Genomic DNA, 16,616 nt, shown 5'->3' on the forward strand with positions numbered 1-16,616 from the left:
TTTAAACCCAATTGGATTGGCTGCTGCTTGCAATGAGTTATCACACATAAAGCAGGTAAAGCAAAGTAAAGAAAGTTGCAAGTCAAAGCATTCAAATGGGTTGTGACATTTGTAATTATCTGGAATCAAGTGAGTGGTGCAATAAGGGGTTAATCTGGTGTTTGCCTCTCAGACTATCTTGTTTTATAAGGGAGAGTTGTGGGGCAATATGCAGTTTGAGAGGACTACCTGCAGACACTACCAAGGGCTGAATCCAATGTATTGCCAGTATTTTTCTAATACATACATTTTAGAATGTATATTGTCCTAAAAACATGCTCATCTGTCAACTATAAGATGGTTAAGCACAGTGCTCTTTGTAAAATTGAAGTTATTGCTATGTTAGAATCATAAAACACGGGACGAGATGTTAAAACTGTCCATTGTGCCAATAGATGGTATGCTCTCACATGATTTGCCGTGATGTTGACAGAGTGGCATGGGAGGTGTATTTCTTAAACTGGGTTAAGATGTCAATTTTGGGACACATCCTCAGTAGTGTGCCTTCGAATCAGTGGGTGTTTCGGCCTTAAATCACTAAACACTCTCATCAAAGGTGGCCAGCTAAAGGGTGATCAAGCCTTAGCTTGTGTCCCATGCCCAATTAAGATTTCCCACGGGACTATGCAAGGCAGGGGGGTCCTCTTCCCTGAGCCAGCCCTACAGCTGACCACATACCTCATATTCCCTCCTCAAGTTGGAGGGATCTGAATTGAGTTCTCAGGTGGGGATGGGGGGGTCATGAAGTTATAGCCCAGCCAGGGTCCTTCCGTTTGATCCAGATCCACTGGCTGCCTCTTTCAGCTGCTTGAGAAACTGCTTTGACGGACTGTCGCAGAGCCTGTCCATGGATTCCAGTTTCTTTCAGCAACCTGATGGTGGAAGAAGCCACGAATCTTCTGCATCCCACTTCAACTGGCCAGACTTTTGCATTCCAGCCACGCTGAGTTGCGTCTGCTGCCAACTCTGTGTAACGCAGTTTCTTACGTTCGTAGGCCTCTTCAACAGAGTTTTCCCACGGGACTGTGAGCTCTATGCTGTACACAGCCTTTCGTGAAGGAGACCAGAGTACCATGTCTGGCCTAAGGTTGGTTGCAATCTCGGGTGGAAAAATGAGTTTCTGGCCAATATCGACAATGAGGTAACCACAAAATCTTAATCAATTCCAAGTGGACGATTGCTCTAGGTATTTTCTATATATCATATTTACAAGAATGGGACTGACATAGAGACAACTCAAAAACATTTCTTCAGACAGACTTTAGCCACTTTGTAGGCATATGGAATAATAGGACTGTTGACCTACAAATGTAAACAGACAGAATTCTCCTGTTTGATTTTTTGGAATAATGTCAACATTTATTTAAGATACATGGCTGTATTACCCATGTGTCAAGTGGGGAGTCAACAATGTTGATGTAATACAATACTTTTACATAATAATTTATTCAATGTCTTTAAAAGTTCAAAATTATTAATCAATGAACAGAATTTGTGATCTATCTTTTGTAATAGATGCTTTTGAGCAGTTTGTCACACAAGAGGAATGTGTGGTCTGTTAGCATGTAGCCCCCTGTGGGCCCTGAAGGGGATTTTTCAACACTATAACAAGGAAACTCCTACTGATCTAATGCTGAGACCTAAATCAGATCAATTGTGCAGGGTGCCAGGGGAGAGGTCAAGTCTCACGTAATGAAAATAGATCAAAGAAAGTGGAAACTGGGGTCCAATCCCAGGGGTCGGACTGAGTGCTGGTGAGGTAGTCCCTCAGAAAATAATCATCACAGAGTGAGATCATCTGTGATCAGCAGGTCAGAGTGTCAATTTTCTCACTTTCATTGAGACACTGAAGCCCTTCAGTCAAATACACGTCCAGGATCAACAGTCTTCTGTTACGTCTATTCTACATATCATAAACATTTCATATAAATGTGAAAGCACAACATTTGACCACAGACAGGACCACATGCAAGGGAAATGTGAATGGAATGAAACTGCAGGAAGGTTTTGGAGATCTGCAATTTCATTAGTTATTCTTCATACAGTGGAAATGCCAAACAGTGTCCAGGCCAAATTGATCAAAGGAGTGCTTGTTACTAAAACCTTATTCTGTAGCTTCTATAGGATAGTACTAGCCTGGATGCCAGACGAACTTAGCCCCGCCCACAACATTTTTTGGTCGGTCAGTTCGGTCTGGAGTCGCTCCATTGGGAAAAAATTATGCCCCGACCGGGCCAATCAGATTGTCAGGTCGGGCTTTATACGATGATTGACAGATGATCAATGGTAACGTAATCAACCATGTCATCAAAGTGCCCTTGGCTTGAATTCGTTTTCAACAAACATGCCTGCCGCTGGCGAGCTGAGATGTGTAGATGCTGCCATTGAGTCTTAGAAGACATCGACAGCGCATTCATTTTGAAAGAGGAACACAGAACGTGGAGGCGACACCAAAGCACAGCGCTAATCCCTATCGCCCCGGCGCTTGGCTGTTCACAACGGACACTGAAGCGACGCTGAACCGCCGGGCAGCGCTAATAATATCACCCGTTGATCCAGTAGATCACTGCACGGCTTTGTGCCAGTCACACCGGAGACTGAAGCACCGCGCTGCGCCAAGGCTGCCTCGCGGTGCTTCAGCCTCCGGTGTGACCGCCACAAAGTTTTAACATGGGAGTGGATGGGAGCCAGCTGTTATTTAAGGCTTGGCGCTGTGCTGAAGCGTCCGGTGTGAACCCGGCGTTAGTAAATAACTCATAATGCTTTGCTTAGCATACATCACATACTACGTTGCTCTGATTGGTTGTAGGTCTATCCAATTGAGCGAAGAGGAATTTTACTTCCTGGTCAGTTGAAACACGCCCCATAATCAAAGCCCAATGGAGCGGTCTCAGACTCACATTCTGACTAGAATTGTGAGTCTGACAACGTCAGGCTAGGATAGTACCAGAACTTGAGGGAAAGGATAAAGGCAACATCACATTGGACCTATTGGCAGAAATTGAATATACTAATAATCCTTGTGATGTTTTTAGTGTGTAATCATCTAAATTGTTCAAATTGTTGTTTTCTTTACTTTATAATGGCCCCTTTATATTGAAATACTTTATATTCACATTGGGAGCGGGCCCTCTCTATGGACAGCGCCATGTTTTTAACAGTAGTCAAGTCCAATCTGGACAAAATAAACACCTTTTGAGTTTGGAAGGGGAGAGTGAGGTGAGGGGTATTCATCTGCAACATGTAACTTCACACTAGATATCATTCTACACACTGAAACTTTGAACATCGATCTGTTTGGAATAACATCACAATATCAACACTGATGACCACTTATTGATCGATAGTTTTCTTAAATTAGTAAAATGTTTCTCCATAGCTGAACCTTCATTCATTAATTCAGTTAGTCAGACCTAAATCTATAACCACTCAGTAGAGTGGTTATAGACAAATGTTTTATTTACTGTATGTTATAGCTGTGGAAAGTGTTTACAGTTTGGAAGCGTTCTGATAGATTCCACCTCTCAGAATATCTTAGAGTGCAGATGGTGATGTTCAAGGTTTCAGTTTCTATCCTCGGGCCAAGTGCATGACAGGACTTCACGGGTTTGCAGCCAAAGCTCAGCATAGAGCTCATGGAGCTGTCAAAACAAAGAGAAATTTGCTCTTAGTGCCTTCTCACCGCAACCATTAACAAAGCTGAGTGAATTTAAAAGAAAAAAAGAAGGAGCCTTAAAGAGATGTTAGTGTTTGTTACTGTAGGTCTCATATTATAGACAAATCTATGGCTAAATCTATAGAAAAGTTGTCCTTGGATGATTAATGTGGCGTTTGTTGACTTACATCTCATCAGCAAGAGAGTGTTCCATGTCAACATGAGGCTGACCCAGTTTGGTCTTCTCAGCATAAAAGATGTTTCCCTGTTGTGGTTCCAGCAAAAAAACTTTACACACAGACATAATACTGGCGGTCCATTTTCTCATGCTTGGTAAGAAAACAAATTATATCCAGAAATGTTTTGACTATTCCATTAAGTAGTTCTTTTAACCATGACGATGAGAGTGATGGGGGTGAAATGCAAATAAATCTGTGGAATACTCCTTCAAATCAGACTTGAGGAAAATTGTAATTTCGCTCGGTAAATGAATGTCAAACATGTAATTCTGTTTGGCTCCCATACACCCATGGTAAATCTTGGTAACACAGGAACAAAAAACAAAGTTGCATGTGGAGCTGAGGCTTAAACTGCCACACCTGGAAAAACAGGCATCAGACGGGCAGCTCTGCTCATCTACCGCAAACTGTCAAGCTCCATCGTCTTCACCGATCCACACGGTCCAAACACCTTCATCAAGTCATTACTGGAGTTCAATCATCCCATTAAGACCATAATGTGAGTTTGACACCTGACTTAAAAAGGGAAAGAAAACAGAAAAGATTTTAGATGACAAAGTGCCAATAAAGTGTTATTGTGAAATGGGGAAATTTTGGCTTAAAGATTTCCTGCTATCCCTGGAGAGACCAAGCTGGTTTCAACAAACTAGTAAGGCTCTTCTCCATGCTCTATGGCAGTGGCTTGTAAGTACAAACTTTTTTAAGTTTTTGCACATTTTGGGAGGAAAGGACTGGAAAAAACTGCTTTGCAACAGTTCCAATGTTACAGTTATAGTCATAATAAGATGATGCCTTCAGTAACTTCTGCACCACTTCCAGCATTTCTGTGTTGTGCTGTTAGCTTTAACATTTGTTAATCCCCAGGTTCTTTTCGATGCCATTCTGGTCGGTATTTCCAGTCTAACTCTGACCGTGTCTCTTTTGAGGGCCGCCTCCTACTTTGCAAAAGTAGCAGGAGCAGACAGTTCCCCCCCCCTCACGTGACCCTCAAAGGATAAGCGGTACAGATAATGAATTAATTGATGGATGGTTGATATTTTACATGTGGCACCTATTGAACTTCTGTTGATCATGATAATAATGGCGGATCCTGATTCGTGTTGGAATCTGATAGTGGTGGTGGACCACGATCGAGGTGGCAGCTGTTGGTGGATCCTGAAGGCGGAAGTTGATCATGATTGTGGTGGCATCCAATCATGATGGTGGATCCTGATCGTGGACTTTGATTACAACAAGACTACTTGATATACAATATGTCTTCTCAATTCCTTTACCTTCGATTATTCTACGAACTGTTTTTTCTAACCAATGCTGCAAATACCCTTATCTTGCTGATCCTGCTGAGGTACGGGCAATCCTTCTTTTATAAATCCATTTCCAACAACTGCTTTGCCCCCCGAATGATACACACACTCTTCAGCCTTGAAAGTGTAATAAAGAATTTGTATAGTTTTATTTGAATGTGTGTGTCACAAGGCCACAGGCAGTGGTAACTGTGAAGAAATAAGGAAAGATAACATCATTAAAAATATACAGAGCCCATAAGTATGAAGCAGTGGAAGTGGCCAATATTTGCAAACATGAGGTTATTCCATAAGGCCTCTTATTTAACTCACCAACCTCGCCTACTGCATGTTTTATAGTTCTACCACAGAGTAGGGAAACCAAATACACGCTATTTCAGGTTATTACTGTAGAAGAAGCTTTGGCAGTTGTTTCATTTTAAGTTAAAGCTGAATATCCTAATGTATCAAACTTAAAACACTGTCATCAAATGAATAAATATTCCTCTTATTTCTAATGTTCTGTGAAATTCATGTTAAAGCTATTAGAGAGAAACTAGCCCTGTTGTCAATCTGTTAGAAATATATGTATATATATGACATTTATGAAAATGAAATTTCTACCAGCATGAAGTTTAGACACCTCAGGGTTTTCTTAGAAACAACAAACCACTCTGATGAACCTTAATGTCTTGTTTCCGTTACCGCTGATCAGATTGGATCAGAGCCGATAAAAGCCTGTGCTTACTGGAGAGTAATTTGACCCAGGTGTGAATGCTGATTGTATCCATTCCCACTGCAGACAAAAGCCAATTGTTAGTGGATGTTATTGGGGTGTTCGACCAGTGACGAGAGTATCAAATAAGCTTGCATACATGTTCAACCAGTCCTAATTTCCAGTGTAGATTTGTAAAATATCATTACAAATAATGGTGGCGATGATGGAGAGGCTTTTATGGGTGCCTCATTCAGCAGCTTCAGTAAAGTCAAACTGAAAGCACATAATAAAAAAGAGAGAAAATGATAAAGAAAAATTCTGAGTCATTCTGAAGGGGTGTGTCAGTGTGACTATGTGATTGGCTCTGAGCTAACAGGCTTAGTTCTGGCAAAAGACATTTGACAGACCTCTCTGACCTGCAAGGCAAGGGTCACCTAACCATTGGAACTGTCAGAAGGCATCCATCCCCTAATTTTTAGTGGCCGTGCAGCCAGGTCTGCTTGTACTGCTGAAGAAGGTAAACAGTGTCAGTTTGTTCCTCATTGTTCCACATCTGTCGTTCCTCTGGTTTATGTAAGGTTTGTAGAAGAACAGATACCTGAATTCAAAATGCAAACTTGAGTGACAGAAGGTCAGTTGAAGCCTGCACGGACCATGAGCGGATCTAAACCAAATGGGAGATTGACCAAAAGCCGAGCATGTCTGAGGTAAAGGGAGAGATTATCACAATGACTGCCAGGCAGGCTTTTAGGCTGACAGCCTTTAGCCCAACCAAAACCCTAAATAAATATATTTGTAATGATTCTATGGTTTCTTAGAGACACTGGATTTTCACCCATAGAGCCAAATCCAAGCACCTTGCTCTCTGGGTAAGCTGTTCCACTTTCAGTCATGGAAAGTTATACTATTTGAATGAGCAGTGATCTCTGGTACTGCAGGTCACAGATAAATCATCCAGGTTGTCTTATTTGAGTAGACAGTTAGTGAAACATATTTAATTTGATTACTTCCTATGTTTACACAGCAAACCCTAGCTCTGCTATGGTTTTAAAGGGGACATATTATGAAAGTTTTACTTTTGTAGTGCTTCTACAAGTTAATTTGGGTATCTGGCATGTCTACCGTCCCAAAAACTCTGGGAAAAAAAAACTCCCAATCCATCTATCATCCCCCCCCATAAAAGCCTGGTCTACTCACCACTTCAGTGCCAGATTATTCCGTCTACTATGGTAGCTGTAGCGCTGCAGAACTCTCGACCTTTGTGTCCTTTGGATGTACTCCAACCTTTGTGCTTTCCTTCAACCCAGAACCTTCCTGTGCCTCAGCTCGGCTCCTCATCCTCTTCTCTGCCAGGAACCCCAAGCCAGCCAGCATCCTGCAGCTCCAGCCTTCATCTACCTCTCCTGGAAATAAACTCTGTTCATTTACACACCAACAAACAATCGTTTCTGCTTTGGGGTCCAAACCTTCACTCAATCCTTAACAAAAAACAGTCTTTTTAAAGACTCACTCCTTCCTTAGTAATAGCTTCCTGCACTTGCAGCAGGCCTATTCGTAGCCTAATCTAAGGAGTAATTTGCTCCACAGTCTTTTTTAGAAAGCTCATAGCCCCAAGAGCTAGCCTTCTAGCTAGCTAACTTCTTCAAACTGCAGCTAGCCCTTTTCTCCTTAACACCTACCTTTACATCTTCAAACATTCAGCGTGTTGCAACAAATAAAACACCAGCACTTGAATACTATTCTGTGCTGTCCCTGTCTACATTTTGTACTGTTAGTTTTGTTAGGAACCATTGCCTAGCACAGGCTTATTCATTATTCGTGTGCAAGTCGCTCACAGCCACACATACAAACACACACACAAGACCACGACGTTGCAATTAGAACTTCATTAACATCACACACACTGTTTCAGCAAACAGAAAAAAACTATGGACAAATTTCTGATTCGTAAAAGCTGGCAAATGACAGCATGAAGCCATGCAAATTAAAAAGGCACCTCAACGCCATGACCCCGACTCGCCACTAACCAGCTTTTGGGGGGCCCAGCTTGCAAAAGTTTGAGAACCCCTGCTCTACACAATCTCACTCATCATCATTCACTCATCGTCATCCGCTTATCCGGGGTCGGGTCGCGGGGGGAGCAGCTCAAGCAGGGGGCCCCAGACTTCCCTTTCCTGGGCCACATTGACCAGCTCTGACGGGGGGATCCCGAGGCGTTCCCAGGCCAGTGTTGAGATATAATCTCTCCACCTAGTCCTGGGTCTTCCCCGAGGTCTCCTCCCACTGGACGTGCCTGAAAAACCTCCCAAGGGAGGCGCCCAGTGGGCATCCTTACCAGATGCCCGAACCACCTCAGCTGACTCCTTTCTAAGTAAAGGAGCAGCGGCTCTAATCCGAGTTCCTCACGAATGACTGAGCTTCTCACCCTATCCCTAAGGGAGACGCCAGCCACCCTTCTGAGAAAACTCATCTCGGCCGCTTGTACCCGCGATCTCGTCCTTTCGGTCATCACCCAGCCCTCATGACCATAGGTGAGGATAGGAACGAAGATCGACCGGTAGATCGAGAGCTTTGCCTTGCGGCTCAGCTCTCTTTTCGTTACAACGGTGCGGTAAAGCGAACGCAATACCGCCCCCGCTGCTCCGATTCTCCGGCCAATCTCACGCTCCATAGTACCCTCACTCGCGAACAAGACCCCGAGATACTTGAACCCCTTCACTTGGGCTAAGGACTCATTTCCTACCCGGAGTAAGCAATCCATCGGTTTCCTGCTAAGAGTCATGGCCTCAGATTTAGCGGTGCTGATCCTCATCCCAGCCGCTTCACACTCGGCCGCCAGCCCAGTGAGTGCTGAAGGTCACAAGCCGATGATCCAATGAGGACCACATCATCCGCAAAAAGCAGTGACGAGATCCTCAGACCACCGAACTGCAACCCCTCCCCACCACGACTACGCCTCGATATCCTGTCCATGTATATCACAAACAGGATTGGTGACAAGGCGCAGCCCTGGCGGAGACCAGCACCCACTGAGAACGAAACTGACTGGCTGCCGAGGACCCGAACACAGCTCTCGCTTTGGGAGTACAGAGATTGGATGGCCCTGAGGAGAGACCCCCTTACCCCATACTCCCGCAGCACCTCCCACAGTTTCTCCCGGGGGACCCGATCATACGCCTTCTCCAGATCCACAAAACACAAGTGGACCGGATGGGCATACTCCCAGGCCCCCTCCAGGATCCTTGCGAGAGTGAAGAGCTGGTCCGTAGTTCCACGTCCGGGGCGAAAACCGCATTGTTCCTCTTCAATCTGAGGTTCGACGATCGGCCGAACCCTCCTTTCCAGCACCTTGGAGTAGACTTTACCAGGGAGGCTGAGAAGTGTGATACCCCGGTAATTGGTACACACTCTCTGGTCCCCCTTTTTGAACAGGGGAACCACCACCCCGGTTTGCCACTCCTTTGGCACTGTACCCGACTCCCACGCGATGTTGAATAGGCGTGTCAGCCATGACAGCCCCTCAACACCCAGAGCCTTTAGCATTTCTGGCTGGATCTCATCAATCCCTGGGGCTTTGCCACTGCGGAGATGTTTGACTACCTCAGTGACCTCCACCAGGGAAATTGACGACGAAACACCATCAACCTCAAGCTCTGCCTCCAACATAGAGGGCGTGTTATTCGGATTCAGGAGTTCCTCAAAGTGTTCCTTCCAACGTCCGACGACCTCCTCAGTTGAGGTCAAAAGAGTCCCATCCTTACTGTACACAGCTTGGATGGTTCCCCGTTTCCCCCTCCTGAGGTGCCGGATAGTCTTCCAGAAACACTTTGGTGCCGACCGAAAGTCCTTCTCCATGGCCTCTCCGAGCTTCTCCCACACCCGCTGCTTAGCCTCCGACACGGCAGCAGCTGCAGCCCTTCGGGCCTGTCGGTACCCTGCAACCGAGTCCGGAGTCCTCCAGGATATCATATCCCGGAAGGCCTCCTTCTGCAATCGGACGGCTTCCCTGACCACCGGTGTCCACCACGGTGTCCAAGGGTTACCGCCCCTTGAGGAGCCTAAGACCCTGAGGCCACAGCTAGCCACCGCAGCTTCAGCAATGGAGGCTTTGAACACCGCCCACTCTGGCTCAATGCCCCCAACCTCCACAGGAATGCCAGAAAAACTCCGCCGGAGGTGTGAGTTGAAGATACCTAGGACGGGGGCCTCCTCAAGACGTTCCCAGTTCACCCGCACTACTCGTTTGGGCTTACTAGGTCTATCCGGAAATTTCCCCCATTCCCTGATCCAACTCACAACCAGATGGTGGTCGGTTGACAGTTCCGCCCCTCTCTTTACCCGAGTGTCCAAAACATGCGGCCTCAGATCAGATGACACAATCACAAAATCGATCATTGATCTTCGGCCTAGGGTACTCTGGTACCAGGTACACTTATGCACCCTTATGTTCGAACATGGTGTTTGTTATGGATAATCCATGACTAGCACAGAAGTCCAATAACAAACGACCGCTCGGGTTTAGATCAGGGAGGCCGTTCCTCCCCACCACGCCTCTCCAGGTGTCTCCATCGTTGCCCACGTGGCCGTTGAAGTCACCCAGCAGAACTACGGAGTCCCCTACTGGAGCCCCATACAGGACTCCATTCAGGGTCTCCAAGAAGGCTGAGTACTCTGAGCTGCTGTTTGGTGCATACGCAGCAAACAACAGTCAGAGTTTTCCACCCTACAACCCATAGGCGCAGGGAGGCGACCCTCTCGTCTACCGGGGTAAACTCCAACACCGTGGCGCTCAGCCGGGGATTTATGAGTATCCCCACACCCGCCCGGCGCCTCACGCCCTCTGCAACTCCGGAGAAGAATAGAGTCCAACCCTTATCCAGGAGTACGGTACCAGAGCTGAGACTGTGCGTGGAGGTAAGCCCCACCAGATCTAACTGATAGCGCTCCACCTCCCTCACAAGCTCCGGTTCCTTTCCCCACAGCGAGGTGACGTTTCACGTCCCCAGAGCCAGCTTCTGCCGCCCGGGTCTGGTCCGTCGAGACCCCTGACCTTCGCTGCCACCCATGTGGCTGCGCACCCAACCCCAACGGGTCTTCCCACAGGTGGTGGGCCCATGGGATGAAGAGAGGGGGGGTGCCACGTAGTTTGTTCGGGCTATGCCCGACCGGGATCCGTGGCAAACCCGGCCACCAGGCACTCGCCATCGAGCCCTCCGTCTGGGCCTAGCTCCAGACGGGGGCCCCGGGCTTCCTCCGGGCCGGGTCACATCTCCTCTTTTTCCGTTATTCATCGAGGTTTTTTGAACCATTCTTAGTCTGGCCCCTCACCTGAGACCACTCTGCCATGAGAGACCCTACCAGGAGCACAAGGCTCCAGACAACACAGCCCTCAGGTTCATAGGGACACGCAAACCTCTCCACCCCGATAAGGTGACGGTTCCAGGAGAGGAGATTGTGCTCTACACAATCCCCAATCCAAATCAAGTTACGCTTAAGCAACCCAAAACCCAGCAGCTTTGCCCAGACAATACCTTTAGCCCCCATCATCACAGATTACTTTCATAATGATGAATGACCAGCTGGACTTAGTATATAGCCACTTTCAGATATCAGCTCCAGAAACAATTGGGTCAAGATTTTGCCCAGAGTTTGCCTTTCACGTATGAAAATTGCAAGCAGGGGTTGGTTCAGGTCAGACACACATCACTGCACAGTTCATTCTCCAGAAACAATAGCGTGCTTTATTCTCACATTGGCTCACTCAGACATTCTCCGCAGTATATACCGGGGGGGGGGCTGACAGAAAAAACTCCAGAGAATGTCAATACCCAGACATTTGCTGTTCTAACATATAGCCTCTGTGGATAATTTCAGATTGCTACCTGCTTTCCTCTGAACAAGGACTGTGTTGCTCACCTTACTTTCTTCTTGGCTCCAGGCATAATTACTATGTTGCTGAAGATTGCCTCGCAAGTTTTTTATAGGAAAGTCTAAAATGACTCCAGGACAGGTACATCATGTTTCGTAGCAAATCTGGTGTGTGAGTAGGTACTTACGGCATGAGGATGATATAAATGTAACTGACAAACAAACGTCATCATAATAACTTAACTTGATTAATTCTTACCAATGGAGCTCTATGACACAGACCACTATCAGGTGTTACTGTAATGCCCTGTCCCAATTCACCCCTAACACTTAGCCCTACCTCTTATTTTCATGAGTAGCCGTGAATGAGGCTTGTCGTCCCATTTCTCTATGTAATGCAGGGGTAGTGGCCATCTATCCTTTATCGTTGGCATCTGATAATGGTGGTGGACCACGACCGAGGTGGCAGCTGATGATGGATCCTAATTGGAGGCGATGGACAATGACTGTGGACTATAGTGGCATCCGAACTTGAAGGTGGATCATGATCTTGCTGGCTGCTGACCTTAGACTATGATTGCAGCAGGACTGCTTGATATATGGTACACTTGACATTTATTGCACTTCTGTCCATCCTGGGAGAGGGATCCCTCACATGTGGCTCTCTCTGAGGTTTCTACGTTCTTTTCACCCTGTTAAATGGGTTTTTAATAGTTTTTCCTTACTCTTGTTGAGGGTTAAGGACAGAGGATGTCACACCATGTTAAAGGCCTATGAGACAAATTGTGATTTGTGAATATCAATCAATCAATCAATCAAATTTTATTTGTATAGCCCATATTCACAAATTACAATTCATCTCATAGGGCTTTAACAGGGTGTGACATCCTCTGTCCTTAATATGGGCTTTATAGCCCTCGAACTTAAGGGTACCCAGAATTCCTTGCAAATCACTTGCAAGTAGTGATGGGAAGTTCGGATCTTTTTACCGTGTCGGGTCTTTGAATCTCGTTCACTAGAATGAACAAATCTATTTTTGAGTCATTCGTTCGTTTCAAGGGGGGGGGGGGGTGCAAATGATCCAAAGACTCGTACCCGGCAGATGAACGAATCATTCAACTCCCGACCGTGTTTCGTTCATCTGCCCACAGAGTCTTCGGCCAACGTGTCGGCCACACTGAGCGAGCTCATCTCGCCGGTGCGGGCGGTGGACGGGAAAATCGCTCCTCGGAAAAGCAAGCCGAGCTCCGGGGCGGCAGGGCTCCAGAGCCCCCTGGTCACCTACATGCACATCTGCGAGACGGAGGTGATCAGCTGTTCCTGCTGCGGCCCGGAGCCTCCATACCGCTGCAGGTCCACCCGGACATGAACGGGGATCTACGGAGCTGCTGATCCGCACGCTGCCATCACATCCAGCTGGCCCGCTGCATCCGCGGACACAGAGCTTAAACTGCTGCTGATACACTGACTATAACAACGCCGCATTCCTACACTTATAAAATGTAATTCAATGTGGAATAATCCAAGTATTCAGAATACGTTACTCAGATTAGTTAATGTAACGGAATACGTTACAGTTTACATTTTTTGGCATGTATTCTGTATTGTGTAATGGAATACGTTTTGAAAGTATCCTTCCCAACACTGGAAATGTTACTGACTTGAGAGCAGTAAGACACGTCGTTGTGTTTATACTTACAATGACTTTGATTAAATTACTTAAATGCACACCGATTTGTTATTCTGGTTTCTGTAATGAGCAGTTAAATAAAAATGTGGGAAAGAATATTGTACAGTATCTAATATTGTGTTGGTCATATTTAAATCATTCACTACATTTTTTTGGGGGGAAAGAGAGGATAAAATAAAAGAATCGCATATTAAATCTTAATCGCAATATTTGGGGGGGGGGGGGGGAAATCGCAATTAGATTATTTCCCCATATCTTTCAGCCCTATTCAAAAGTCATAATGACTGGTTTTGTTATTTTCACTTTATATTTACACTTACAGTTTAGTGCAGTGTAATTATTTCCCCGTGATAATTAAATGCCAGTGTGACTATAAATGACAATTTAAAACCATACAAACTGTCATGTTTTACTGTATATAATAGAGGAGGTTTTCTTAAAAAAAACATGATCTGCCACACAAAAGCTGTCAGTCATCGCTGCTTTTTAACAGCGGTCCCGCGATAGGGAATGAGGTAGCTGTTTGCTCTTCTGAGCCTATGGAGGTCACGTGGAAAATGATCCAAAGACTTGTTGCTCACGACCGTGTCTTCAGATCAGTGACTCGTTCTTCTGCCAACAGAGTCTTCGGATCAGTGATTCGTTCATCTGCCGGATACGAGTCTTTGGATCCTTTTTCACGTGACCTGCAGCAGCCTATGCAACAGTCCCGATGCGCGGCCACGAGAAAATTAACGAATCACTCTTTGAGAGGACTTGTTACTCCCGAGTCCTTGTAACGATTCGTTCAAAACGAAGGAATCGTTCACGAACGACACAACACTACTTGCAAGCTGGGAGAGAGAGATCCATGCAGAGAATCCAAGCTTTTCAATTTTAAATGTCATTGATTCATCTGCATTAGCATAGATGTTATTTGGATGTTGTAGGTTTGTCACTTTAGTAACTGCAAACAACATCATTGGTTTATTTAAGAACTCATCAGTGTTATTACAGTGACATGCCCTAGGGGTAGGGCCAAGGAGTGAAATCTGATTGGGCATTAGTGTGAGTAAGGGTAACACTTGTTTGTACAATGAAGTCATTTTTGTGGTTTTGTGGTTTTTCTCAATCTGTTCAAATGTAACATGCAATACTGCTCACTGTTATCTACTTTATACACTGTGCATATTCACAGTGCATATTCAGTAAATATACCTAAGCTTTCTGACTTATCCTGACTTATCATATAAACTTGTGAATTTTCGAGAGTGTCCAGGGATAAGTGGAAATCTCAGTTAAAGCCTGTTTACAACATGGCATTGGCAGTTAATATCAAACAGATATAATCAATCTGTAGGCAGTAAAAGCTACGGTATGTCTGAAGGAGTGGTGGAAGAAAAAAACATCTGGTCTTCACCAAAACTAACTCTGGGGTGTTAAAGAATGTGTATGTTTTACACTTTCCAGCTCCTTACAGACAACTGTAGTTACAACAGAGTTAATAACCCTTGACCCTTAACAAGGACTCTGTAATGGGCTGCCAATGATCATCCATCTCCATCAGGAAGATGGATTGGTTCATGTCATTTACCCTGAGAGCTCCTTGAACATGCAGTCTCTTACTTTAAATAGGGCTCATTACAAGTTTATTTAAACACTTCCTGGCAGTGCACCACAGAAGCACAGTGACACTGGAAAATGGCTAAAATAAAATCATATTATTTTCATGCAATACTGAGTATATGTTTCTTCGATAAAACATTCTCAATTATCACAACTGAGCACTTTCATTTGTCGAAAAAAGTAGACCCTAACCCAGAACCCAACTTCATGTGATGGAGACATAGAAACGTTCTCTGCTTAAACACAGTGTTCGCTCATGAGCTTACAAACCATTAAAGAGTAAGCATATCCACTAATCTTCTGTTGAAGTGAATGTGTTCCTTTGTGCGGCTTGCCTTCCTGCGTCTGCCCCGTTTAAAGATCAGTGAATCAGCCGTTATTTGACACTTAATGGCGCTTGACCTTTGGCCTCAGGTACAGAGCCCGGTGTGGGAGTGTTTAGTCTTCATGAGGCAGATTAACTGGTCAAATCAGGCAAGACAAAGCGAGGCTGCTGCTTCAGAACATCTTTATGACTAGAAGCCAGTGATTAGAGACCTAATCTGCAGCTATGGTGGTCCCACTGGAAAACATGCACACACACACACACACACGCAGGCATTTTTAGAGGAGGATAATGAATAAACTCATTGGCTTTGACATGACCATGCTAACGTGCTCAAAGTGGGAATGCTATCATGAAGCTGACTAAGTTTACAATCTTTTAACACAATGCTGTGAAATTAAACAAGACTACTTCCTTTATTTTAATGATACAAGCTCAGGGTTGCACTTAGTCCTTGGCACCTGAAAGACTGGACCCCTTTCAAACCAAGGTTCATTTCATTGTTTCATTGTTAACATTTGATCCAGTTAGTTTTGGTTTCACATTGCAATTTAGGGAGCTGTATGACATGTATGTCCTGTCATCATCTACATGTGCTGCATCTATTTATAGATTACATTGATTGGTTTGTAAACCTTTTTCATTAAAGTGGATATGAAAATTTGGGATTTTAATTTGAAATAAAAAAGAAAATGAATGAAGCGGTTCACTTTTTTAATTTCGTGGCCACTGTAATATCCTTTTGGTATAAGTACGAGAAAAATATCAAAATGTCATCCTCCTTGATTTAAGCAATCCTGTGAGCCACTTTTCCCAATTTTTCTCCTTTTATTCTTTAATGCCATTGTCTGAAATGTTTTCACACTGCAAACAAACTGAGTCATGGTTCATGGATAGGTGTTAAAGCCCTCGAATGATGGGCGTGTATTTAGGGAGAAAATGCAACATATCATACATGCACATCATAATTAACCACCATATGAAAGCATGCTTCTCTGCATGGAAGGAAATTATGTGGGTGTAACAAAAGGAGCATTGTATTGGGTTTTTGTGAAGTAGAGACATTTCGAATTTGATGATGGCACAAAGTTAAGTAATGAGTTATTTCAATTAATTCAGAGTGAGGAGTGGATGTTTCTACCAAATTTTGTCACAATCCAACCGATATTTGGCAAGATTCACTGAGGCCCACAA

General features: G+C 44.8%; 1 protein-coding gene across 3 annotated transcripts in view; it reads right to left on the reverse strand.

The window, feature by feature from the left end:
- me1 (malic enzyme 1, NADP(+)-dependent, cytosolic) overlaps positions 1-16,616 on the reverse strand; it is an 87,840-nt gene that overhangs the window by 35,854 nt on the left and 35,370 nt on the right. The window contains exon 1 of one of the 3 annotated variants that reach the window (XM_062399751.1): positions 3,883-3,932. The exons of the other annotated variants lie outside the window; for them this stretch is intronic. Within the exon in view, the coding sequence (XP_062255735.1) occupies positions 3,883-3,908 (26 nt within the window). The 5' untranslated portion in view covers positions 3,909-3,932. Of the gene's footprint in view, positions 1-3,882; positions 3,933-16,616 lie in introns of those variants that run through there. 3 annotated transcript variants of the gene reach the window in all.

Source organism: Platichthys flesus, chromosome 11 (genome assembly GCF_949316205.1).
Source record: "Platichthys flesus chromosome 11, fPlaFle2.1, whole genome shotgun sequence".
NCBI classification, from domain to species: domain Eukaryota; kingdom Metazoa; phylum Chordata; class Actinopteri; order Pleuronectiformes; family Pleuronectidae; genus Platichthys; species Platichthys flesus.